The sequence below is a fragment of the Dermacentor variabilis genome, unplaced genomic scaffold (assembly GCF_050947875.1).
Source record: "Dermacentor variabilis isolate Ectoservices unplaced genomic scaffold, ASM5094787v1 scaffold_18, whole genome shotgun sequence".
Classification (NCBI taxonomy): Eukaryota; Metazoa; Arthropoda; class Arachnida; order Ixodida; family Ixodidae; genus Dermacentor; species Dermacentor variabilis.
The window spans coordinates 2,590,291-2,617,561 of NW_027460346.1; the positions used below are offsets into that span (position 1 = coordinate 2,590,291).

General features: G+C 44.1%; 1 protein-coding gene across 2 annotated transcripts; it reads left to right on the top strand.

Moving 5' to 3' along the window:
• The first annotated feature begins 11,975 nt into the window (after positions 1–11,975).
• On the top strand, positions 11,976–19,127 carry LOC142568386 (uncharacterized). Of its 2 annotated transcripts, none has more exons than XM_075678383.1 (5): positions 11,976–12,237; positions 13,786–13,950; positions 14,738–14,837; positions 16,430–16,525; positions 17,032–19,127. In XM_075678383.1, the coding sequence occupies exons 1-5, from the start codon at positions 12,098–12,100 to the stop codon at positions 17,395–17,397; spliced, it is 867 nt and encodes a 288-aa protein (XP_075534498.1). In that variant the 5' UTR covers positions 11,976–12,097; the 3' UTR covers positions 17,398–19,127. The 2 variants fall into 2 exon arrangements, with proteins under 2 accessions (XP_075534498.1, XP_075534499.1); XM_075678384.1 differs by having other exon boundaries at positions 13,791–13,950.
• Positions 19,128–27,271: the final 8,144 nt, after the last annotated feature.

Sequence of the window (27,271 nt, forward strand, 5' to 3'; positions counted from 1 at the left end):
GCCACTGGTACCAGGCGGCCGGGGACTGGAGCTGCCTGCTGCGCCGCGAGTGGTGTTGCTTGGCGAGAACACCCACCACGGTGGCGATTTGCCAACCACGGTCGCCTCTCGTTGGATGTCGACGTCTCGCGGCATAGCGCGCAAGCCGGCGCCTTCGTTTGCAGTACCAGGCGGCTTACCAGGAAGCAGAACCATCGCCACTCCCGCCGGTTGTCCCAAAAGGCAGCCTCCTGCACCTGACTGCCGGAGGCAGACACGATGGGCAGCGTGGCGGTTTCCAACAGGGCGAAGCTGCAGCCGGCTTTCGCAACGTCCTCTCCGCCTTGAAACCACTTGCATGGCTGCGCGGTGGGCCTCAGCAAGCCGACGAGAGCAAGGCTGAGCGTCTCGATTGGTGCTCCCACCTGGACAACCCGAAAAGGCCCTGAGCGTGCTCCAGGGACCAGAACTGTCGATGTGTTCGTGAGGCGGATGCCCGTCACTTCCTTCAGTAACCTGCAAGTTTTGTTGAACGGGGCCTAGCATCAGGCGCCGAAATAGGCGCTTCGTTGTCGCGGTCGGGCCCAACTTCGGAGGCAGGTACCCCATAGCCGCAGGACTAGCGGCTACGCAGTGACAGCTGCGCTTCGACCTGGCCACGGCGTATCCTGCAGAGGGTGAAGATGGAGCGTCGCATCCTCGATGCTCACAGGGAAGCCTGGGCAATGGATGTTCCACTGAACCGTGGCTGCCAGAAGCGTGGCGGTCAGCAAATGTACGTGGCTCGCGACGGCTTAGGGCGACGTCGCAGAGGTGGACGTTAGCTGGAGCGAAGCCGCCCCGCCGCCTGGAGCGAACTTGGCAGTCGTCGACGCGGACGGCGCGTGGCAGCGGAATAGCTTGCTTCGGCAGAGGTCCAGGCGATGCTGAAGGAGCTGTGAGGTTACCGGACACAGCCGGCCCAGGAAAACGTCGCTGTCCACGCGCCTGCATCCACTTACGTGGCATTGGTTGGCGTTCCTGGTGCGTTGCATTCGATGAACAGCCCACAGGAGCGACGGGGATCCACGGACCTCGTTCTCGGAAGAAGCGCCAAGAGCACGCCGAGTCTGATGTGTTCTCGAGCGCGCGCTCGTTCTAGAGCTACGTGTCCTTCTGGCAGGTAGACTTCCACCAGCTTCCGGCAGGTAGACTGATGACGCGGCGAATGGCTGTCGGCTGGCTTGCCTACCCCTTAAATGGGCATCGGATCACGAGGCACGCGGAAAAAACGTCGTCGTCTCTCCTCGGGGCGACTGCCACGTCGATCTGCTCATGTGGATTTCTCTAATTTGGGCGTTGGAAGAAAGCGGACAGAAAATTTACGGGAAACTGGCGTTTGATTTCATATTTTCGTGAGCTGAAGTGAGAATTAATCCCGTGTAAACAATACAGGGCACAGGATTTGAAGCGAATTATATCATTTTCGCTAGTCAAAGACGGAGACACAAAGAGAATAGCGACAAAAAAGAGTGATGATGATGGTGATGATGATGATGATGATGCCTTATTTAATGAGACTATCCAACTGTGGGGGATAGGCCACGAACCGGGGATAAAATGATAAAAAAAAGGATCCACTAGAAACCGCCTCCTCTTCTGTGGGTCGTGTGTTTACAACATATTATACGCAGAAAGTCTCATTGGAGAATGATGTTTGAGTGCATTCACTTATTGCAGAGTAAGTTTGGATTCACTGCTCAATATTTTGAGGTTGGGGTTTGCTTTGTCCCTCCCTCCCTCTTAGACAGCAAGTCGTCGTCGTCGTCGCATCATCATCATCATCATCATCAGCATCAGCAGCAGCAGCAGCAGCAGCAGCTTAGCTTATGTCCACTGCAGGACGAAGACGATCTCCAATTACCCCTGTCCTGCGCCAACCGATTCTATAGTAGCGCCTGCGAATTCCTTAATTTCACCAGCCAACCTAGCCTTCTGCCATCCTCGATTGCGCTTCTCGTCTCTGGGCACCCATTCTGTAACCCTAATGGTCCACCTGTTAACTAACCTACAGATTACATGGCCTGACCTGCTCCATTTGTTTCTCTTAATGTCAATTACAATATCAGCTATCCCCGTTTGCTCTCTGATCCACACCGCTCTCTTCTTGTCTGTTAACGTTACGCCTAACATCCTTCGTTCCATCGCTCTTTGCGCAGTGCTTGTTCTCGAGCTTCTTTGTCAGTCTACAAGTTTCTGCCCTATATTCCAGGTGAGTCAGCACTGGCAAAATGCATTGATTGTACGCCTTTCTTTTTAATTATAATGGTAAGCTTACAGTCAGGATCTGTCAATGTCTGCCGTATGCTGCTCCAACCCATTTTTATTATTCTGTAAGTTTCCTTCTCATGATCAGTGTCCCCTGTGAGTAATTGACCTAGGTAAACGTACTCCTTCACATATTCTAGAGGCTGACTGGCGATCCTGAACTCTTGTTTCCTTTTTCGGCTATTCATCGTTATCTTTGTCTTCTGCATATCAATCTTCAACCCCACTTTTACACTGTCCTTGTTAAGGTCCTCAATCATTTGCTGTAACTCGTCTCCAGTGTTGCTGAAAGGGACAATGTCACCTGCAAACCGAATGTTGCTGAGATATTCGCCGTTGATCTTTACTCCTAAGCCTTCCCAGTTCAATAGCTTGAATACATCTTCCAAACACGCAGTGAATAGCATTGGAGAGATTGTGTCTCCTTGTCTGACACCTTTCGTTACAGGTATCTTTCTACTTTTCTTGTGTAGAATTAAGGTAGCTGTGGAATCGCTGTAGGTATTTTCCAACATATTTACTTAAGCGGCCTGTACTCCTTGATTCTGTAATGCACCTATCACTGTTGGTATGTCTACTGAATCAAATGCCTTTTCCTAATCTATGAAAGCCACATTGCTATTTGCTATTGTGCTGTGCGGATTTATCGATTGCCTGATTGACGACATGAATGTGATCCATTGTATAGTATAACTTTCTGAAACCAGCCTGTTCCCTTGGTTGACTAATGTCAAGTGTTGCCCTTAGTCTCTTGGATATTACCTTGGTGAATATTTTATATAATACTCGAATTACGCTGTTGGGCCTGTAGTTTTTCAATTCTGTAACGTCTCTCCTTTTGTGGATTAGTATAATGCTTGCATTCTTCCAGTTTTCTGGGACCCTTGAAGTATATAGACACTTCGTATAGAAGTGCCAGTTTTCTAAGAGTTATGTCTCGTCCATCTTTGATTAAATCGACTGTTATTCCATCTTCTCCTGTCGCTTTTCCCCGTTTCATGTCTTCCAAGGCCCTTCTAACCTCATCGCTAGTTACAGAAGGAGTCTCTGCAAGCTTTTCATTACTGCTTTGAATGGAGATATCGTGGCTCCTCTGGGTACTGTACAGGTCAGTGCAGAATTCTCCGCTGCTCTTCTATATGTTCAAAACTGCTGATGATATTACCCTGGTTATCTTTCAGGGCATATATCTTGGCTTGTCCTATGCCAAATTTTCTTCTCAATGATTTCATGCTGCATCCATTTTGTACTGCTTCCTCAGTCTTTCTCACGTTATAATTTCGAATATCCCCTACTTTCTCCGTCTTTATAAGTTTTCACAGTTGCACACATTCTATCTTACCTCTTGAGTTGGACACTTTCAGAAGACGACGTTGCGAGCGGTCGCATGTTGCCTCGGCTCCTGCATTTTTTGTGCCTACCCGATCACTTCAAGAGCCTGATTTCCTGCCTGGACCTTTGTGAGTGTTATCGGCACTTCTTGACAATTATTTTAGCAACTCCGACGTCCCTTACGTGAGCCGCAGCCCTTTTTAGGGCTCTCTGCTGACCGTCTCGCTGCTGGGCCTAGCTCCGTCTAGCATGGGCGCAGGAACGGAGCGCGATGGCGCGCGCACCTGGCGCGAGGTCCACGATAACCTCTCAAGACAGCGTCAGCTTCATTCGCCACCAGCACCACAGTGGCTCATGGGACTCAATCAAGAGCAGAACCGAAGCCCCCGCTGCTGCCGCGCAGCGATTATAAAATCATCCTAAGAGTTCGTGGGGGCCTCAACTGCGCTGGAATCCATGCATGCATCCTCAGACAAGTCATCCTCAAGGCTGAGGGGCTCCCTATCACCGACCGCACCAGTTCTGACCAAATTCGTGTCGACACCATCAACAATACCGTTCTAATCAGCACACCAGACATGGGACGTGCAGATCTCTACCACAACATCCAGAGTCTGCAATTCAATGGTAACCCTTACGAAGTCGCCACCCATGTGGCCGATCCCATCGATACCTGCAGAGGATGAAGTCACTTGCCCCCAGATTACTCAGAAGATGACATCGCCTCAACCCTCCGCAGATGCAACCCAACATTGATTATTGAGGGTGCACGACGCCTGGGCAATACTGAAACCATCATGGTCATATTCCAAGGCAAAATCATCCCTTTCTACGTCAACTACGACGGCTTCACTTCGATGCCGCCCCTTCAGGCAGAAGGTAGAAGCCTGCACCCGATGCCGCGGGATTGGTCATCGCCAGGACGTCTGCACTAATGCCACCGACACACTCTGCCCCACGTGTGGAATGAAAGACGCACCTATAGACCACGAATGTGACCCGATATGTGTTGTGTGCAACGGAAACCATCAAACCGGCTCCTCACTGTGCAAACAAAGGTTCAAACCGCGCCCTACACGTCCCAGGCATAAACAAGACACTTCACCCACCAACCGAACTCCCAGTCTCAACCGCACTCGCGACTCAAACCGGCGAAGAAGTCGCAGCAAAAGCAGGGACCGCGGTCCTGGCTATGCAACCCAAGACGTCGCCTGGCCAGCTCTATCATCAAGCCCTACTCTCGCCAACTCCTCGCGCAACCCACCCCAGGTAAGCTGGGCTAAGGTAGCCTCTTCCAGCTGCTTCTCAAGCGAGACTGCTAATAATGAATGCCTCCTTGAAGAAAATACAATTATAAAAGCCGAAATTGAAAGACTTAAACTAGAACTCCAATCTCGTCACCCCTCTACTTCAACCTCTGAAGCCCCTCTCTCTAACACGACCCTTTCGACTCATCATTCATCAGCCCTACCTGAAACTTCTTCGCACCGCCCCATGGACACTAGCCCCTCCACTGAACGGGAACCGCTTCACCCTCCCCCCAGCAAACCTAAAACTCCGAGCACTCCGCGATCAGAGGTCACCCTGGACGAGACAATCTTAAATTATAAGGACAGGCTAACTGCTTTGGAGACTAAATTCCATAATATACTCACTGCAATTGAAAAAAATCAATACAGATTACACAGCCAGGAATGAAAAGCTCGACAAATTTATTGAATTCGTACAAGCACACATCCAACAAACTACAAGTTGGATAGCTGGAGTCACCGCGAATCATCCTAACATAGTTGCACCTGCTCGATCCGCCTCCCCACCAGCTCCTCTTAACAATGGCCAATAACCCGACACGCTCCGAGTTTGAAGTGTGGCAGTGGAACTGTAGGGGGTTTCGAAAAAAGAAAGCACACCTCCAGCAATTTCTAGCTTTTTATTCTAATCTCCCAGCTGTCATCGCGCTTCAGGAAACTCACGGACTAATCAGCTTCCCAGGTTATAATGTCTATCAGAACAATAAGGTCTCCCGGCCCGATACGGCAATTCTTATGCAAAAGCACCTCACTTCCAATCACTCCAAATTCGACAGCGTCGATATAGAGCATGATTTTCTAGAAATTATTCCTCGCAAAAATAATGCATCTGGCCTTTACATTCTCAACATCTATAGTCGTCCACAAGACAAACATCACCGCTTTGACTCCCTTTTCGCTCAAGCTATTGACGGTGCCACCCACCACCCCCTCCTAATTCTTGGAGATTTCAACGCACCCAACCATTTGTGGGGTCACTCCGTTTCTACTCCTAAGGGCAGAGCCCTATGGATCCACATACAAGACCACAGACTCAAATTACATAACGACATCGATGCACCAACCAGGCTAGGCAATTGCGTAGATAAGGACACCTCCCCCGATCTTACGCTTACACACAGAATCCAACACGTCACATGGCACAACTCACAAGTTAACCTCGGTAGCGACCATTATATCATTCATCATCATCATCATCATCATCATCATCATCATCATCATCATCATCATCATCATCAGCCTGGTTACGCCCATTGCAGGGCAAAGGCCTCTCCTATACTTCTCGAACTACCCGGTCCGGTCCGCCGCTACACCCAAACCATGAATTTCGGACATTGCCCTTCCGACCATCTGTCCAACTTCCCCGCAATGCACTCATGTAACTCAATGGGCAGTATTTTTATAGATATTTCCAAAGACTGCCTGAATTTCAACAAGTGTACGCCCTTCTATATATTACCACTAGTATTTACGGCACTTACTTGTAACGTTTCTGCTCCGTTATAGTAGTGTATTAATACGGACCAAAATCTGCTGCAATGCAGCAGAGACGTTACGAGTTCTCATGGGACGTTGAGGATGTCATGGGTTTCGAGATATGCACCATCACACTAGCGCGAAAAATGCACTGTTGTTCTACTTAATTTTTTAACAAGCCGCTCTTTTACGCCTTGAAGCACAACAGCGTAACTGGAACGCTCATGCATTTCATCGCCCACTTTGGCAATGGATACATTGGAACTGGTGTCATACTGCAAATTAATTCTTAGAGGATACGCCTTGCAAACTCACCGGCAACAATTCCGGTATGTGCCGTAAAGTTACTAATTAAAAAGTTGAATTGGTGAATTTTTGTTAATTAGCTGAATAAATGTCCCGATTTCTCGGACAAGTAATATACGCCCCTGAATAATAGAAATCAAGAACAAGAATCATGCTATCTGCCATAGGCGATTTTTAGAAACTCTGTAAAATTTACAAATGATCACCCGGTATAGTTTTCCATATATGATCTCCTACACCCGCCGTGGTGGCATAGTAGCTTTGGTGTTGTTTCGCTAAGCGCGAGGTTACGGGATAGAATTCCGGCCGCGGCGACCGCATTTCGATGGGGGCGAAATGCAATAACACCCATTCATTGGGGGCACGTTAAAGAACCCCAGGTGGTCAGAATTGACCCGGAGTCTCCAACTACGCCGACCCTCAAGATCATATCGTGATTTTGGCGTGTAAAACTCTCAGAATTTAATTTCAAATGCTCTGCTTGCGCACGGGACGCACCTGAACTTCGGCTGAAACAGCCAGTTGCGACACAAGCGTGCATTCGCTCGTTTTTGTAGGGACGAGACTTAAATGTGGCACTGCGTGAAAGCGTGTAAATACAGTGTCCGAAAGTATGCGGTCCAGTTGTTTATTTTTTATTTCTTTATTTTATATATTTTTATTTACTCCAGAACAGCCCCGCGTTGCCCTTGGGCCTTACAGAAGTGGGGGAGGGGGTCATAGCATGGATTTGAATAACTCTTTATTTTATCAACGTACTTCGTCTTTACGCCATCTTGTTCCATTCCCTTAATGAATTTTGGAAAAAGGCAAATTATCGAACAGGCCCGTCCTCCCGGTATTCACGCATATTTAGGGTATGATCATTGCGCTTGGAAATATAAAATGGTTTCCTTATTAATCCCAACCCTATTGTAGAATATTTGAAAAATCAGCTATAACCTCACTTTTCTTCGCCGTAAAGACCTCGATTCCCAACTCAACTCTGCGATGTAAAAATCGATTTAAACGCCCCAATAATCCTTGGATGTCAGATGGTCTGCTGAAGAGATCGCGCAAAAAAGATAATTTGAATAAGAAGACTAAAAGACAACCATTTAACTGTTCTCTGAGAAATCGGTAAAAAATATACTGCAACGTTCTTAACAAGACTCTCAGAGAAACCAAAAGGCTTTACTATGAAACGGCGTTCTTGCAGAATAAAAACAATCCTAAAAAGCAATGGCAGTTGCTGAATGATTTTTTCAACAATGAGCCGCCTAAGTTAATCTCTAAAATTGTACGCGACAACCTGACTTTTTGTCAGCCTGCTCAGATAGCAAACGCTTTTTCTGATCATTTCGCATTACCTGAGAGAAACAAACAAACAACTTTTCAGCCTAAAATAGAACGCCTTAGCCATTCATTTTTCCTTCATCCTGTCACGCCGCATGAAGTGCTTTCTATTACGCGTAATCTTCGTAACACAAGTCCAGGATTAGATGGTACTGCAGTGCGCCACCTAAAGCAAGTCACTGATGCCATATGCGAACCCCTGAGCGTAGTAATTAACCTGATATTTAAATCTGGTGTATTTCCGCCATTGCTAAAGCGTGCAAAGGTTATTCCTGTTTTTAAAAAAAGGTAATAAAGAATTCATTTCAAATTACCGTCCAATTTCTATTCTTTCTTCCTTAAGTAATATAACTGAAAAATTATTTTTGATAAGAATAAGCAAGTATTTGGAAAAATTCCATATAATTAAATCCTGCTAGTTCGGTTTTCGGTCTGGAAGCTCCACCAACTTAGCTCTACTTTGCTTAACTGATTTTATTAAGAATAGTCTTGACAATAATGAATTCGTTGGTTCAGTTTTCTTAGACCTTACTAAGGAATTTGATACTATTAATCACATGATTTTATTTCGTAAACTTGAAGCATATGGAATAACTGGCCCTGCCCTAGCCTTCTTAAAAAGTTATTTGTCTGATAGGGAATTTATTGTTTATGCGTGTGAAACTTTTTTCAGTTATAAAAAAACTTAACCAATCAATACTGGGGCCTTTGCTTTTTTCTGTTTGCATTAATGATATGCCAGACGTCACTGACGTAAGTCATTGCGTTCTATATGCTGACGATACAACTATATCTATAGCTGATAAGTGTATCTCTTCTCTAGTAATCAAACTAAATAAAAGACTCTTGACCACCTAATGATTTGGTGCAATGACAACGATATAGTCATTAATCCATCTAAAACGAATTTTTTTAGTATTCCAGTCGCACCAAAAGTCACTAATTATTCCTCCTTCGTTAACCTTAGGCAATCATTTTATTCCCATTAGCGACTCCGTTTCATTTCTAGGGGTTATCCTAGACAGCCATCTGAAGTTTCACCTGCACATCAATCATGTCAAGCTGAAGTGCGCTTTTGGTATCCGTGCGCTTATCAAGGCACGACACTATTTTTCTCCTTCTACTTTGCTTTCACTCTACTTTGCGTTCATTTATTCACACATTAACTACGGATTAATCGTTTGGGGTAATACATATCTACGTTATTTTTCTTCAGTCCAGCATATACAAAATCGAGTAATCCATATCATCACCCACAGTTCACCGCGCTCTAATGCTATCGGCCTGCTTGAGCAGTACAAACTTTTATGTATAAAAAAGTTATTCAATTACAATTTAGCAATAATGTTTTATAAATTGCTTGATTCCCAGCTGACCGTTCAATATCTTCGAAGCAGCTCCCTTCGAAATACAAGCCCTACTAGGTTCGCTTCTAATTATAATTTTTTGTTACCATCAGTTCGCACTAACTATGGTAAAAAAACATCTACAATCGCTACCATTACACTTTGGAATCGTTTTCCTGCTTCGCTTAAAGTACTATATACTACAGTTCAGCGTTTCAAAGCTTCGCTAAAAGATTTTCTGCTAACCTCTGATAATTTTTCCTAATAAATATTTGTATTTTCATAGTCACCTAACTAATAAGTATCACCCGTCTTTCTTTTTTTGCAGTGTTCACATTGCGCCACATTTTTTTCTTTCTTTTTCTCTCTTTGTTCGTTCTTTTTTTTCCTTTTTGCCTTTAACAATTGTATAATTTTTGTCACTTCCGTTGTTATTTCTGTTACACTACATCGATTAGAGCATATTTTTTTGGTTTTTCTTCTTTTATCTTTCGTTATCATTTGGTTTTCTTGCAACTAATATATTATTATGCTATCCACTGTTATGCTGCCAACAATTTTACACTTCTGTTGTAGTTACTAACCGAGGGTCCCGTTTTCAGTATCATTACTTTGGGACCCTCGTCTTTATATTGCATTTATGTACCTATGTTTTGCACATGAATAAACTTCAACTTCAATGCTTGCTTCATCATGCTAACACTCTCCTTTCTTTTATACCTGCCCACGACAAACCTGGCCGCTCCACTTTGAATACACTCTATAGTTTGAGACATCAAAGTGGTTTCCGACGGATCCTTCGCGGGTTCCTCCGAACCGTTTAGACCTGTAAGTTCTCCTTGCATAAGGGTCTGAGCTGAGTCACCCTCCCTATAAAGGTGGTCTGGCCCAGCCTGACCAGCGCTCGTTCACCCAATAGCATTGACACGGGCATGACAGGTAAATTTCAGCACGAAAGGCTAACCCCGATCCAATCTGTTCGGATTCATGCGAACACCCTCTGTATTACTCCCTGCAGCATGCCATAAAGGTCGCTATAACGTAAAGCTATTCCAAACTTTTCTATTCTAAATTTGAAATCAGCCCTTCGCGATTGGTCAAAAACTTTTTTGAGACACACCACTGCGCCTGTCTGTCACACGACGTCACGGAAACCGCGATGGCTCCCCATCTGATATGACGCATACACACTGATTATGCATCATTGGACCGAACAGAAGAAAAATAGTTATTTTTGATTGGACGCCTTTTCGGAGATTGGAATAAAAACATATGGGAATAGTTTTACGTTATAGGGCCCAATATCTGTCTTTTTTTTTTAAAGCTGTTGTTCTCGGAGAACAGTTACAGTAACCTCCAACTGATCACGAGAAGGAGAGTTAAAGAAGGATAAAGATGGGTTGGTGTGCAGGCAGGCATTACCAAATCCTGACTGGGAGGTTACCACTGTTGCTGAGAATAAAAGTGCACACTCGTTGCATTTTACCAGTGTTAACATATAGGGCAGAAACTTGAAAGTTAACAAGTAAGCTTCAAATAATAACACCACACAAAGACCAATGGAACAAAAAACGTTAGGCGTAGCCTTAGCAGACGGAAAGAATGGTGCGAACCGCTAACAGAGATAGCAGATATTCTAGCTGGCAATAAAGATGGAGCTGGGCGGGTCATGTAATGCGTAGGGCAGACAACTGGCGGACCATTATAATTAGAGAATGTGTGCTGAGGGAAGGGAAGCGCGGTTGAGGAAGCCGGAAAATTAGGTGAGGTGATGAAATTAGAACATTTGCAGGCGCTAGTTGGAATCAGGTAGCGCAAGAGAGGGGTAATTGTCGTCCTGCAGTGGACATAAAGAAGTCGCAGTTTAGCCCGAAAGGCGAAGGATCGATTGCGATAGAAAATTATTAAACAGCTATAGTAGTTCCATCGATGCCGTAAACGTTCAAACTTTCTCTTACTAATTAAATTAATAAGCATGGTGGGACGAGCGCACGGGCAAACATAAACACATCTCATTCGATGACCGCGGACACTAGACAGTTTTAGTATAGCGTACGCTATTCCATTGCGTACGCTAAAGAATAGCGGGTCATCACTGCGCATGCGCTGAACGCTAAACGAAATAGCGGGTATAGCGGGCGTACGCAACGCAAACGAGTTAGCGTTAGCGTTTTTGCGGGATTTGCGGAGCTTGCGGGAAACATGGCGGCGGTCCCGGGCTGCCCACTTCGAATTGAATTTGGCGTTGCTTTTGTAAAATGCACTTCGTTCGTAGCAAATGACTGTGTAAACGGCTTTCGCTTAGTCTCAGGCCGCTTCGACGACAGAGTATTATGGATAACCTCGTGGTGTTTTCGAGATCGCTTCTCGTTTCGAACGAGTCGAAGCCTAACGAAAGAAACGTTCGAGATGTCAGCGCCACCTGTCGCTAAAGGCGCGAAATAGCCGCAACGACGGCATATGGCCTCTGAGATCCGAAGATATCGCCGGCCAACTAAAATTGCAAAAAACTTCCGCTGCTTAGAGTCCGCGTGCACGCCGACGGAAGCGCTACTGGTGGCGACCTTGCTCAGAACTCGTGGGAGAGCAAGCAGCCGACCACTGTGGTTGTCTGCGTCGTCGTTCGTGTGTCTCCGCTTCGTTCACGTTTTCGGTGTGAAATAAGCAACGTCCGTCGCACTTGTGTGGTAGCCGCAACTTCAAGGCATGTCCAATACTAATTGCTGTGTGGTAGGGTGCTCAAACACCTACAAGAACTCGCCGGCGACGCGGTTTTATTCATTCCCCGCGAGGCCTCATGAGCGGGAGCGACGGAAACAATGGATCGCCGCCGTTCGGCGTGAAAGGTGAGTGCCTTCCTGATTTTCTGCGTTAACGGTTGCATCTTGCTCTCACGCTTTCGTTCTGCCATCACTGTGTGTCCTGTATTCGGTCATGTTGACACGGGCAAGCGACGAAGTCAATCACGACGTGCCCATGTTTTGATTCGGTTCGGCCGCAGTGCAGCATGCTGGTTAAAGGCGTTCCGCTTAGGTTCTGTATGCCGCTTGCCGTATCATTGCCGCGTTGCTCTTGCTCAGGCACACAAATGCACGAACTCATCGTGCTGTGTGTTAAAGCTGCTGAACCTCCTTCCAAGCACTGATGTTGTTGGGTTTATGTGGCCCGTTAAGAAGCTTTAGCTCGGATGCTCCTATCTAAATACATGTAAAAAGAGAATTCGTTTTTCTCGGCAACCCTTGCGCCAAATTTGGCGAGGTTTGTTGCATTTAAAAGAAAAACTTAAATTCTAGTGACTGTTGCTTTAGAATAAATCATTTAGGTCGTCAATTTTTTATGAAAAAGTGGCGACAATTGGAACATTTTAGAAAACAAAACTATCAAGTTTACAACTCTGTAACTCGGCAATGCACAGTGATACCACAATTCTGTTAATTGCAGCTAATAGTACATCTAAAGCGGACAAAATTATTTTGTTACATATGAATCTCAAAAAATTTAATAATTGTAAAATAGAGCTTTACAGAACTCTTGCACACAATGTAACAAATTCACGTAAGGTATAAAATGACATATCGAATTTGTCCGCTTTCAACGATCTAATAGATGCCGTTTACAGAACCGCGATGTCTGTTTAGATGCAGAGCTATTAATTTGTAAACTTCGTGCTTCTATTTTTTTCAAACTTTTGTATTTTTGGAAATTATTTAAACAAAATTCAGCCCCTAAATCGAAATTCTGCTTCCAGCAATCAGTAGAATTTAACTTTCTCAAGTGCAGCAACTTTCAATAAATTCGGTCCAGGGGTTATCTCGGAAAAGCATTTTTCCGTTTTACATGCACTTGAATAGGCAGCATCGGAGTTGGGCCCAAGCTGAAGCTTCCTCTGAAATCGGCGCGCCAGCAGTTGAGCAGTTCACGTTTCTGGATCTATCCTATGTGTGCTTTCGCGCATGTTGACCGTTACTAATTTCTTCGTAGATAACTGTTTATTTTTTTTTTATACGAGGTTGTTACCTCGCCTCATGTGTTATGGAGTTAAATCACACTGTGTTGTTTCGGAATGATTACAGAAAAATGCTTCTTTAACAGCTTCATTATTTTCGCACGCGAATATCTTCGATGTTATGGTTGCTTGGAAAATGCGCTAGAAAAGATGTAAGGTTGCTGTTATCTGCAGCATGTGCTATGGCTGTTAGATTTAGGCAGAAAAATTCACGTCATGTTTGAGAAGGCATTAGTTTCCTATTGTCTGAACAGAGTTGCCACGCAGTGCTAATTCTAATTCTTTCTTAAAGTATTTTGCGGTGTAGGAGTGCAATGTCTGGTAACATTCTGTGTGCTTGCATTTCGTGCATGTTATGATGGACATTCTTGCGTATTGGTTCATTTAGTACAGATGGCAGTCCGTGGCAGCCTACCAAACACAGCAGGATCTGCAGCAGTCACTTTGTAAATGGCGAAAAGTCGGAGGATCAGAGAAGCCCAGCCTATCTACCAACCTTGTTTCCAAGTGTGTACAGGTCCACTAATGTTGCTGCTGCACACCGGTATGAAAGGTAAATGCTAAGTGCAGTGCTCAGTGTAAGTGTAAAAGAAATAAATTTATTCCTTTGTATAGCAGGGATCATCCATCACCAGCCTCCTGAAGTCTGCTGCAGGATATTCTTCTGCAACTATCCATACCGTGCGGCTTAAATGTTCCCTCTATACCTGTGCATTTCCTTTCCTCGTCTCTCCGCTTAGTTTTCTGCTTCTGTTCTCTCGCTATCCTATCTCTTTCCTTAATAGACCACCTTCTATCTGTTCTGTGCATTACATCATGACTAGTCCCAATCGTAACTAAATATAGATTCAACCAGGGAGACTATTTAAAACCAGTAACAGATAATTAGAATCGAAAGATGTATTTAAGCAACAAGTCCTTCACGCTGCAAGGAAGGTTACTGTACAGCACAAGTTTTGTTTTGCATGCGCACATGCCCTCCTCCTTAAGTGGAGAGAATGTTAATAATACTTTTGGTTTTATACTTGTGCTTTCACTGCATGTGACAGTCAAGCTTATCTGGTCTCTAAATTCAGGTTTTCAACATCTGCTGCCTTTATTTTAATACAGTAGTTATTGTGACATTCTAATGTTGTAGTTATAAATGGTCTGGACAACTCTTCTTGCCATCAATATAAAATTTCTCCCATTAGGAGCATTGTTCCGGCTACATTTCTGGTACACAAATGCCACCTGTTAACTTTGCCAATGTACACATGTTTGTATGAATAGACTTGTTTACTATGAACAAGTACAATCTCTCTGGTGCATAGCTCATTTTGCCTAAAAATATCATGCAGGCTCCGGTCACGTGAGCAGCACAAACAACCCACATGGAGCTGTGTGTTGCCAGTTCCTGACGACCAAGAATGTGGTGCTGCGACTACAGAGCACACAAGTGTAGGTATCCCCTTATCTGGACAGATTACAAAGTTTTTAGGACTTCAAACTGTTTGCTATTGTAGAGTCCAATATTCACAACTTGCAACGGATACACACAAAATGTTAGACAAACACTCACTACAAACTGTTTATTGCCACAAACAGAAGCCAACCTTTATGCCTTGATGCCCTTGCGTACCTTTATCATAAAAAAAATTTTTAAGCATTCCTCGACAAGATAATGTTATAAGCTAAGATAGTATTATAGACTTCTAGCAGCTGACCCTACAACTTAAATAGGAACAATCTTTAGTGCTAACTAATTCACAGTGGCAGTTGTTTACCTATGGTGTTACCAGGAGCTGAACATATTTGGATGTTGCTTACAGCAATAAGAATGCTTTTTAACACTCCATACAGCTACCGGTGTGTTGAACATTTTCAGGGTGACTTTCACCAAAGCAAGAGCTGAGAACAGCTCCATTCTCTGTCTCTGAAAGAAGGTCTGCCCCTAAAAAGAAATGTCACAGCCTCGGTGTAGATGAAATATGCGCTTGACTATGCAGCAACTCCCATTGCATACCTGTTATGGACATGCAACACATGTTGTAACAGCTGTTCATAGCAGTAATTCTAAGATGTCTAGCAACCAGGAAAATCCTATCAGGAAATTCGGTGTTTCAGGAAAGATTAGGCAAATGCCAGAACATTTCTGAGAACTCGGGAAAACTTTGCTTCAGTGTTATGACGAGGAGTACAAGCATTTTATTGATGCTTCTATTGCCATGTGCCACAAAGTTTCTCAAGCTAAAATCACAGTCGCAGCACCGACCACGCGAAAGGGTGCGCCATTGTCTTCATGGTCACAGCTTATTATGGCAAGAGGGTTATGTGTGTGTATTCGTACATTTATGCACACATCCATGCAATACCTACATGTGCACACCCTACACAAATAAGCTTCACTAGTGTTTATGCCAACTGCCTTAGAAAGTTGCGTTCATTATTTAACCAATAAGACACCTTTCACTAAATAGCTGACAAAATTCGCCCTTTGCTTGAGTTGAGTTGTTGGATGTGGTTACCTATCCTGCACTCAAATGGTAAACACAATAAAGTTGCAACGCTGGCTCTGTAGAAAAGATTACAAGAATATTGAGGGACATACCGGAGTGATTCCTATTATGTCTGTACATGTGAGTGCTACATAAGTGCTTATTTCATTTGTCATCTAGCTTTTGTTAAGGACCAACGGCTCTTTTCTCCCCTCCCTCTTGTTTTCATCCAATGTTACAAAGGTTGCACACTCATTTCAACTTGCACTGCTGGCCCTTGCATTAGCACTCAAGTTCACTCACTCTCTCTATGGCCATTTACTTTCATGTCAATTTTCGCTGATCACTTCACACTGATATCCACTCCTCAGAAGCAAGTGTGGTAAACCATGCATGATCACGTTTCTACTCTACATTTCTTCAGTAGTGCTTGCAGTCTGAGAGTAAAATAGGACAAGTGATTGCTACGCTGCTGTTGCTTTGCATAGCGCAAAAACGAAGTTGAAAGGAGAAATAGCAAGAAGGTAATCCCACTGTGGTTTTGAATTTGTGCAGGTAGGAACGCAGACAGACCCTTGCACATGGTTCTCGGAGGTGGACATGCCGAGCCTGTTCTTTTGTTGCTTAAAAGAATGCAAAGCTGAGACGCAGGTAGGCTGGGGCCTACTGAAGTAGCTTGTAAACATATGATCTCGCATGTGCTTGTTTACTGTGATGCAAAGCTACCTTTCTTCAATCACTTTAGTAGGATAGGCTTTTCAGTCCATTGTGTTCAGTAGTCGTCATTTTACAATGGTGCAATAACTGCTGAATAAAACAATAAATGACTACTGTCATACTCAGCCATTAGCTTATATCCTGCTGACTGATGAATGAATGTTTGCAGTAAGACTACAATCTGTACCCAGAAACTTCCTAATTTCATCTTAACATAAAATTTTCTGCTGGCATGGCTACACTTTCGTTTCATTGAATTTCACTCCATTACTCGAATATGCCATTGATTGATTGTCTTAAGTATTACATGCTGTGCCGAATCCACTTTCCTGTCACGTTGATATAACTTGTCCAAAGTGTTTCTCAATCTTGAAGCAATGTTTGGGCAAATAGTGGCTTTAAGATTGTTTTGTGTGTTCATTTGGTAACGTCTGCTCTAGGTTGTTCTTCCCTGCAAAAAAGAAAGCAATGCATCATGGGGAACATCCTATGACGTCAAGGACGCTGCATGTGACCCTGTGAATGTCGACCACACTATCTCAACCGCAGGCTTCCGTGGTTATGCCAGTGTCTCATCCTGCCTCAGTGAAAAAGCTGCAGACATACTTAAGTGTATTGCTGGGGTTTCACTGAGTGTTTTTACAAAGCTGCAAGGCATTGTAGTTCAGGCGCTCAATGTTAACGGGAAAGAGGAAACCGTAAGTGCTTCGAACAAACATGCTTATTTTTTTAATGAAACTAAAGCTAAACTTGTCCTACGCATCCTTAGCAGTGTTTTTTGGTTTGCACAGAACCACATGTTCTAGGCATTTTCTGCTGATCCTTGCCACTCTCCATGCAAAACTGCGGCCTGGAATTTACTGGCCGTCACGGTCAACCACACAGCTGATGATGCCTGACTGCTTCAAGCCAGACTATGTAAACTGCAGGGTTGTCATTGACTGCACAGAAGTGCCCTGCGCAGCACCAAGCACTGTCCATGAGAAAGTGCTCATGTATTCTAGTTACAAAGGAAATTATACTGTGAAATTCCTTGTAGGAATAACGCCAAGTGGCATCATAAGCTATGTGTCAAGGCCTTATGGTGGCCGTGCCACCGACTCTCTCATTACATCTGACTGTGGCATACTGCACATGCTTGAGCCAGGAGACCTTGCTGACAAGGGCTTTCCTCAAATCAGGAGTGCTCTTGTGGAGCGAGGAGTTAAGCTTCAGATGCCTATCTTTGCACGACCAAATTAGCCTTTCACGCGTGAGGAGCTTCTGAGCACATACAGGATAGCAAGTGCAAGAATACACGTTGAGCGATGCATACAGCGTATGAAGCTTTACGGGATATTGTCAGAAAGACTGTCTGCTGATCTACTTCCTCATATTGGCAAAATCATTGACGTGTGCAGTGCTGGCAAATTTGCAGGCTCCAATTATGAAAGACAAAGATTAGTTGGCATGCAACAAAATGTAAATGGCTTCTGTAATAGTGCTTTGTACATATCCATACCATTAGAAAAGAATGGTGCTGTAGCCCATATTCGCAAACTTTTTTTTTACTCAGTGCTACATCTTGTCTGTAGAGGGAAAGAAACACTCTACCACCCCTCGCGGTTCCCTAAATTTCAGAGTTACAGAAAGTATTTTATATGCTAGGAGGGCATTTCAATTCAGAAGTTAGTTGCGAGTAATGGCCTTAATCTGATGTCATACCTTTTTATATTGGCCTTAGTCTGATGTGTGTACCTCTGAGAAAACTAAGCTGTAGTGTATTGTTGCGTCTTATTACTAGTGCGCCAAGCTGCAGGCTATAATATGCTTCTTTATCCTAATTGTTCAGTGTTTGTGGGGCACGTGCAGAACACGTGGTCACCAAATTGAAGTGATGCATTATGTAGCATATGCACATGAAACTAGTCTGTAGCATTTGTGTTCGAGTCCGCTTGGCTATTCATCTTGTGAATTCGTAAGTTGTTTCAAACTTGTTTTTCTCACTGTTAGTTGGAATTGTTTTTTGCAGTATTTTTGTAACAGATTTTATTGACTTTGCAAATGTTTGTGAAGACCATTTGTAATTTATCCAGCTGTACAACAACACTAAACTTTCCTTGTTTCATCTTCTCATTATGCTGCTTGTTCATGGTAGTGCACGTAACTGTGCATGCATTTATACAGCTTTGAGATTTGTGACAGTGCAACACATTTTATTATTTTCACATCAATATAAATGTTGACCAACCAGTAATGTGAAAATGTATGATGTGATGATCTGTAGCAAGTGAAAAAAACATTTGTTTTGTTCTGAATGGTGTGTAACCATTTTTGATAGAGCTGTACCCATTTCTCTAGTAGTAGTTTAATTTTTCCGGCTTTAGTGGTTACTCACGTTTTGTACACTTTGTGTTGCCCGTACAGATGCCACTTTATACTTTGTAGTAGAAATTGTGTCCTCTGTGTACCCATGTAGGCTTCTATGGGACAGAAATGTGAAAATGGCACAAAACAGAGCACACCATTTTTGCAAAAATACAGGGTTTGGCACAACTGTCTGACTGATTTTCTGTATCAAGCATCCAGTATACATATGCACTTTGTGCTATAAGAAAGCAAGGACTGGCTGGGCTCTAACACTCAGAAACACGCACATGCCATGAATGCAGAAAAGCAATTGGACTTCGCTGCAGCACAGCAAACATATGCTCCACATCTTTTTGAGACTAAAACTGGGTATATATAAGCGGTTTCTCGGCCGTTACGTTTCGTGCGGCTACCACCCAGATGAGGACATGCGTTCTTACATTTTCTCTCCAACAGTTCAGTTTGATATGTAATAGTGCTGCGTTAAAAAGCAATGTGACATATAAGTCTCACAAATGCATAGCTCCCCATTAAGACAGACAAAACAACTTACTGGCATCAGTCACTTAGTTGATACAGCACCTGGCTGTTAGAAAATTTTTCTATTAATTATTTGCAGAAGGAGCTGAAAATCTATGATATTGCCAGGGGCAGGCTAAGGAAAAGCTTGAACACAGAGACCTTAAAATTTACCTTGTTTAATTTTATGTAAAAAATGTACATAAAATTGAACGTAGAAATTACATGGCTGACTCCAGTAAGTCATTCCCTTTCATTTTTTGACGGGTCCAGTGCATCTGGGAGGCGTACATATGACGTTTCTTTTTAATGCAGCAGCATTATAAAGATCACACTTGGCCTTTAGTGATGTAAATGTAAGGGTGCACACCCTCAGCTGGAAAGGACTCTTAGTGACGAACAGACACAATTTACACATTTGTGTGTAAAGTACCTCGAAATGTTAACTATATGTGGTGCTACCATGTGTAGGTACAAAAATTTAAGTGGAAGTTGTCGCCATCCTTTGAGTTAATGCTGGTAAAAAGTGCTTAAAGTAGAATTGCTCAAGTCGGGGGATGGCCTGTGCAATAAAGTCATTGTCAAGTGGCACTTCAATGCAGAACTGTTGGGCCCGTGAATAGACATAGAAAAAGCACTTGTTGAGGCCAAGAACGTACAGTGATATCTGCACTTGGGTGTAGTACTTGTGCGATGGCTTTAGTTCTACACACCCATTTCGGAACACCAGGTGTAAAACATTTGACACGGCTGCCTTGCTGTCAACAATTTCTTTGTCCCTGCACGAATAGGGACACTTCACTTCCAGTAATGACAATGTGGAGCCTTGCAAAACTACTGCGTCTGGTGTGCAACAAAGCCATGGCTGCTCCAGCATTATATGAAGCCCACATTTCCTAATTTGAGCCCCTGTGCTCTTTGCAAAACAGGAGACGGCTTCGTCTTCAAGGGCTATTCCATAAGCTGTTGCTTGTGAATAAAATGATTTGGCAGAAAGGAAGCTTTTCGCCAATACATTATATTCTTTCCTGGAACGCAAAATATCGTGAGGCCGGCTACTTGCTGATATGCGGCTGGCTCTCATTTCTTTCCAGTGCACCATGTCTCGACCTGAATCCCGTGCTTCCTTTTTTGTCTGCTATTTCCTCGGCAGTCATCACAATGTTTGCCATGTAATAGCACATCTCCTCGTCTGCGTTAGGTTGCATGCTATTTGCACGGTGCAGTTCAGAAAGACGAAAATGTCCCTTTACAATCTGTTCCTCGTGCACCAGAACTTCTTGTTCAGCATATTTAGGAATTGTCACTGATAGCTCATGTTTTATGGCTGTTACAAGCGAGCAGTTGTGTTCCCACAAGCCATCAAGTAATTCAGCTACCACAGTTGCATCCTGACTAGGTGGAGCATCGGGTGGCAGTTGCACAATGTCTTCCACTGCCTTGCCAAGGAAGCCGTCCAAACATGATCCCTTCTTGTACGTTCCAAGTGCACGCACAGAAGGCTTGCCCCAGAGCCTTGGGCCACTTGTGCATGACCTGTTTTCTTCACTGTTGATGTAAAGGACGACGACGGCAATGTGCTTGCACCGTCCAACTTTACCTGCCTTGCAGGTGCAGAGTGCATCTTGCAGCAAAAAGTCAGGTACTGATGCCTGCAAGAAAGCAAAAATTGTAAGCACTTCCTTTTGCATGCTAGCTGCTTTGATTACCATAGCACTTAGACCGAACACAAGTACAATTTGAGTTCTGATATTAGATTTTCAGTTTTCTGGTCAGTTACAAATATGCTTCTTCACCCTCCCCCCTTTTTTTCACTATTTACAATAGCTCGAATAATGACTCGCGAAACTCGACATATGCAGGGGTTAAGATAGTGGGCGTACATGAGCCCTCCCCAAAAATAAATCGAAAAAAAAGGTACATTAAAAGCTTCCAGCGCAATTGTGACCTGTGCAAAACTAAATATAGCTTTGGTGCATGTTGAGCTTAAGACAATAATATAGTTATCGCGGACACCTTAGAAAATGCTAGTCCGCAAAAAAAAAAAAAAGAAAACTGCTACCGTGCCCGCGATGCAATGTAGAAAAAGCTGCACAGGCAAACTGCTATAAAACAATATGGACCTTGCATCTCTGACGAAACTCCGCGTAAAGACGAAGAAACAGAGAACCTATGTAAAGCATCCGAATTATTGCTACGCGCATTAGACGATGAAACAAATTCCGACGTTGCTGCCCTACCCATCTAACTTGGCCGACGCTGCCCCGCCTTCAAATATATCGTGTGGATTCTCATCAGTAACATTAAAAGGCCAAAATACTCGTACTACAGCTGTGTATGATTTAAAGCAGACCACTAAGAGAATTTAAAGTAGCCAGAAATGCAGCGTGTAGTGCAATTCGAAGAAAGCAGCGGAACTGCATCGGTGGTGCAGCACTAACTCGCCCTTTTATTCACCCGTACGATTGGCGATTTTCTTGACGAGGGCACGCTTCTCCATTTACAATTTCACAACTGCTTTTGAGGCGACTGTGATGGTACTTATTCGGCGCTGTCGCGTGTAATCAGCGGTAGCAAGATCGCTACAATGTGTGCCGGCATCGTGCCGTGCGGAGTAGTTTCAGATTATCAGTCCGCCCGGTTAAACGACGTGCATTTATTATTAAGGTACAGAAACAGCAATTCGGCATGCGTCGAATTTTAAGAACAACAAAAAACGAATGAGACATCGCATTAGTCAACGAAACAAAGCGGCTACTTACCACGAGCTCCACTTCGTAACTGGGCTTTGTTACGCTCGTCTGAGGGACGCACATGGCACGTATGCGGACTGGGTTGTCCCAAATTCCTTTAACGTCATGCACATGTCCACTTTCATAGAGGGCCACGCCTTTCCTGCAGCTGTCGCCACAGAAGTAGCTGCCTGGCATTTGAATGAAGGGGAAATCGCAGCCTCGGACTTCAGCCATCCCCTTGCTGCAAAGCGTTGTCGGCTGCTGCGGCCTCCCATGGGTATCCCCGAGGGCGCCCGCTAGGTGGCCATCAGTGGCGCCTCTATAGGCGGTGCACGCGGCGTTATTATAGCGTATAGCGTACGCTATAGTTGCGGACGCTAAACTAAAACTGTCTACTCGCTGTCAAAAATACTGGCGTGAGGAAAAGGGGCAACAGAAGCGAGCAAATTGACCTTCGTGCTGGCCCTCGCTTCAACAACGCCAACTAAGCGGCGAGATCACAGCACACGCGAAGCTATCACGCCTCAGCGCACCTAGACTGCAATTCATCGCAGATCGCTCTCAAGATGGGGCCTGCGCGGCCGCTCTATAAGCCCTATACGCAGCCTTTTTCTTCCTTTTTTTTCCCACACTACATTTAAGTATTGTTCAAGTTGGCCGAAAATCTATCGTATATCTAGCCGCGTTCATGGCCGCATGCGTACGGGTGGCTCCGAAACCACGATGTTAGAACAATTGAGGAATACTATGCCGTGTCACCTGCTGCAATCAGCAAAGCTCCTATTGCGCGGAAAATTTCAAGCATGTTTTCAAGCATTTGAGATATATGAAATTGACTTTGACTGACTCGTAGTGAGCGCATCGTGCACGATATTATTACTATTATGTATATTTTTAGCCTAGCCGAATTCACGACCGCCTGCGTATGTGTGGTCTTCGGCACGCCTGTAGGGTTTACCTAGCCGAGTTCACGGCCGTCCGCACACGTGCGATTCCGGAACTACGAGGCCAGAACAGTTTAGAAATTGTTCTATATTGAGTTACCCATCGTGATCAGGAAAACACTTCTATCGTGGATAAATCAAAGAAGTCTTTAGGCATGTAGGGCCCTCAGGGCTGTACTTGTCGGCGATAAGGTAGCCTCGCCACCTGTGGGATTATCTGACTGAGCTATGTCCAATGCTCGGTTGCCATAGTCGGGAGTTCGAATCCCGCCATAAGAGTTCTTTTCTTTACGATGGTGAGCTTGAAATTCACCTCCTCCAGTGTACAACGCCTGCAGGATTGGAGTGACGCCTGTCACCGGCAAAAGATGCCGACAGCGAGTGGGACTATACTAATCCAGGTACAACCAAATTAGGAAGGCCCAATAAGCTTCAACAAGACACCCCTCACCACAACAGAAATTGGCCTCCCTGGTGCAGTATTCGGCCACCCCCTCGCAAATGGCTCACTCAATTACCCAATGACCTGACCAAGGCGGCGGTCAGACCTGTAACGGAGCAGAGGCTGCTAAGAATCTCTGGGTCCGGACAGGCCGCCAATGTAAATGGACCCTTGCAACGTTTAACACCCGAACCTTCTCGAGTGAGGCTAGCTTAGCAGGACTCTTTGAAGAACTATCAAACATTGTTTGGAATATCATCGGCCTTAGTGAGATTAGAAGAACTGGTGATGCTTATACACTGCTGAATAACGGACATGTCCTCTGCTATAGAGGTCTCCTAGATAAGAAGCAATACGGGGAAGGATTCCTAATCCATAAGCACATAACGGGCAACATTGACGAATTCTACGGCATTAATGAGAGGGTAGCTGTAGTTGTAATCAAACTTAATAAGAGGTATAGATTAAAGGTAGTACAAGCCTACGCTCCAACATCAAGTAACGATGATAGGAGCGTAGGAACGAGGAAGTAGATCAGCTTTATGAAGATGTTGAATTAGCGATCAGAAAAGTGCAAAATCAGTATACTGTAGTAAGGGGCGACTTCAAAGTAAAAATGGGGGAAAAGCAGGCTGGTAAACAAGCGATTGGCAACAACGACGTCGATTCTAGGAATGCTAGAGGAGAGATGCTGGTAGAGTTCGCAGAAAGGATTAAGCTTCGAATAATGAACACCTTTTTCAGGAAGCGTAGCAACAGAAAGTGGACCTGGAAAAGCCCTAATGGTGAAACAAGAAATGAAATTGACTTCATATTTTCTGCTGATCACAGCATAGTGGAGGATGTAGAAGCGATAGGTAAGGTAAAGTGCAGTGATCATAGGTTAGTAGGAGGTAAGATTCACCTCAATTTGAAGAGAGAAAGAGGAAAAATGTCAAGAAGAAACAGGTCAACCTAGAGACAGTAAGGGTAAAAGCCAACAAATTCAGGTTGGTACTTGCAAACAAATATGCAGCCTTAGAACAGAGAGATGATGATGACATAGAGCTTATGAATGAAACCGTTACTAGGTTGGCTTAAGAGGCAGCAATTGAAGTGGAAGACAAGGCACCAAGGCAACCAGTAGGCAAGCTCTCCCAAGCAACAAAGAACCTAATAAATAAACGACAAAAAATGAAAGTGTCCAACTCAACAAATTAGATAGAATTCGCGGAACTGTCAAAACTGATCAACAAGGCGAAAATAAGTGATATTCGAAACTATAACGTGAGAAAGGCTGAAGGAGCGGTAAGAAATGGACGCAGCCTGAAATCAGTGAAAAGCAAACTAAGCATAGGACAAACCAAGATGTATGCACTGTAAGATAAGCAGGGTAATATCATCAGCAATCTCTAAGATGTAGTAAAGGTAGCGGAAGAATTCTGTACTGACCTGTACAGTACCCTGAGTAGTCAGGATACCTCATTTAGAAACAGCAATGAACATGATACAGAAACTCCTCCTATAAGTAGCGATGAGGTCAGAAGGGCCTTGCAAGACATGAAACGAGGAAGAGCGGAAAGAGACGATAGAATAACAGTCGATTTAATTAAATATGGAGGAGTCATAATGCTTGGAAAACAGCCAGCTCTTTATACGAATGTCTATCGACTGCAAGGGTCCCAGAAAACTGAAAGAATACAAACATTTTACTAATCCACAAAAAGGGAGACGATAAAGAATTGAAAAATTATTGGCCTCTTAGTTTACTCCCAGTATAATATAAAATATTTACCAAAATAATCTCCAATAGAATAAGGGCAACACTGGACTTTAGTCAACCAAGGGAACAGGCTGGTTTCAGGAAGGGATACTCTACAATGGATCACATCCATGCCATTAATCATGTTATCGAGAAATCCGCTGAGTACAATAAGCCTCTCTGTATGGCTTTCATAGATTACGAAAGGCATTTGATTCAGTAGAGATACCAAAAGTCATAGAGGCATAACGTAATCAAGGAGTACGGAACGCTTACGTAAATGCCTTGGGAAATATCTACAGAGGTCCTACAGCTACCTTAATTCTACACAAGAAAAGTAGGAAGATACCTATAATGAAAAGGGTCAGACAAGGAGACAATCTCTCCAATGCTATTCACTCCGTGCTTGGAAGATGTATTCAAGCTATTAAACTGGGAAGGCTTAGGAGTAAGGATCAACGGCGAATATTTCAGCAACATTCGGTTTCCAGATAAAAGTGTTCTTTTCAGCAACACTGGAGACGAGTTGCAGCAAATGACTGAGGACCTTAACAGGGAGAGTCTAAAAGGGGAAGTTGAAGATTAATATGCAGGAGACAAAGATAATGATAAATGGCCGGGCAAAGGAACAAGAGTTCAAAATCGCCAGTCGGCCTCTAGAGTGCGTGAAAGAGTACGTTTACCTAGGTCAATTAACCACAAGGAAGCCTGATCATGAGAAGGAAATTAACAGAAGAATGGGCTGGATCGCATACGGTAGACATTGTCAGCTCCTGACTGGAAGCTTACCATTATCATTTAAAAGGAAGGTGTAGGGTCAGTGCATTTTACCGGTGCTGACATATAAGGCAGAGACTTGGAGAGTGACAAAGAAGCTTGAGAACAAGTTAAGGACCGCGCAAAGAGCGGTGGAACGAAGATTGCTAGGCAAAACGTTAAGAGACAGAAAGAGAGCGGTTTGGATCAGAGAGCAAACGGGTATAGACGATATTCTAATTGACATCAAGAGAAAGAAATGGCGCTGGGGAGGTCATGTAATGCGCCCGTTAGATAACCGTTGGACGATTAGGGTTACATAATGAGTACCAAGAGAAGGGAAACGCAATCGAGGACGACAGAAGACTAGGTAGAGCGATGAAATTAGGAAATTCGCAGGCGCTAGTTGGAATCGGTTAGCGCAGGACAGGAGTAATTGGAGATAGCAGGGATAGGCCTTGTCCTGCAGTGGACGTAAAACAGGCAGCTGGTGGTGATGATGATGATGATGATGATGATGATGACGACGACGACGACGTGAATGATGCGCCAGCTCCCGGGCATTCGCCTTGCCGATTTCACACCTATATTTCAGGCAGAATTATTATCGATTATATTAGCGTTACGAAAACTCCCCCAAAACGACTGATTAGCTGTTATTGTGACCGACTCGCTATCTGTATGTACAGCACTAACTGCATCTTTAGATACAAGAATTCAAAGAACATTTCGTTCGATGGTACCTCCGTACTTACGGAAAGTATGTTTACTTTGGGTACCGGGACATCACGGGTTACACTTGAATGAAATGGCCGATTCACTCTCACGAGCATCCCTCAATGGCCCTATCATATCTGTTTTGCCGACATCAGCTTATGTCACCGCGGCTAGGTACAGAAATTTCGCTATATCTCAAAACTCTGCAACATCCATGCTAACACCGTCTTCTGATTTCCACCATCTTGGATTCCCATGGAATAATAATTGGTGTCCTATACAAGACAATTGGAAGTTTCTTTTACAAAACTGAGATGTCGCATACCTCCGATAAATTTTTACTTACACAGGTCTGGTCTCGCTATGTCCCCTCTATGTTCTTTTTGCAGTGCACGTTAAACTACCGAACATTATTTTCTCTCCTGCCGCCGCTTTCTAAGACAAAGAAAAGTATTAGTATACTCATTCACCAAACTT

Coding starts and splice junctions, on each gene's coding strand:
- LOC142568386 (XM_075678383.1), top strand. CDS start 12,098: ATGTCCAATACTAATTGCTGTGTGGTAGGGTGCTCAAACACCTACAAG. Junction 12,238..13,785: donor GCCGCCGTTCGGCGTGAAAG/GTGAGTGCCTTC, acceptor TGGTTCATTTAG/TACAGATGGCAGTCCGTGGC. Junction 14,838..16,429: donor CGACTACAGAGCACACAAGT/GTAGGTATCCCC, acceptor GAATTTGTGCAG/GTAGGAACGCAGACAGACCC.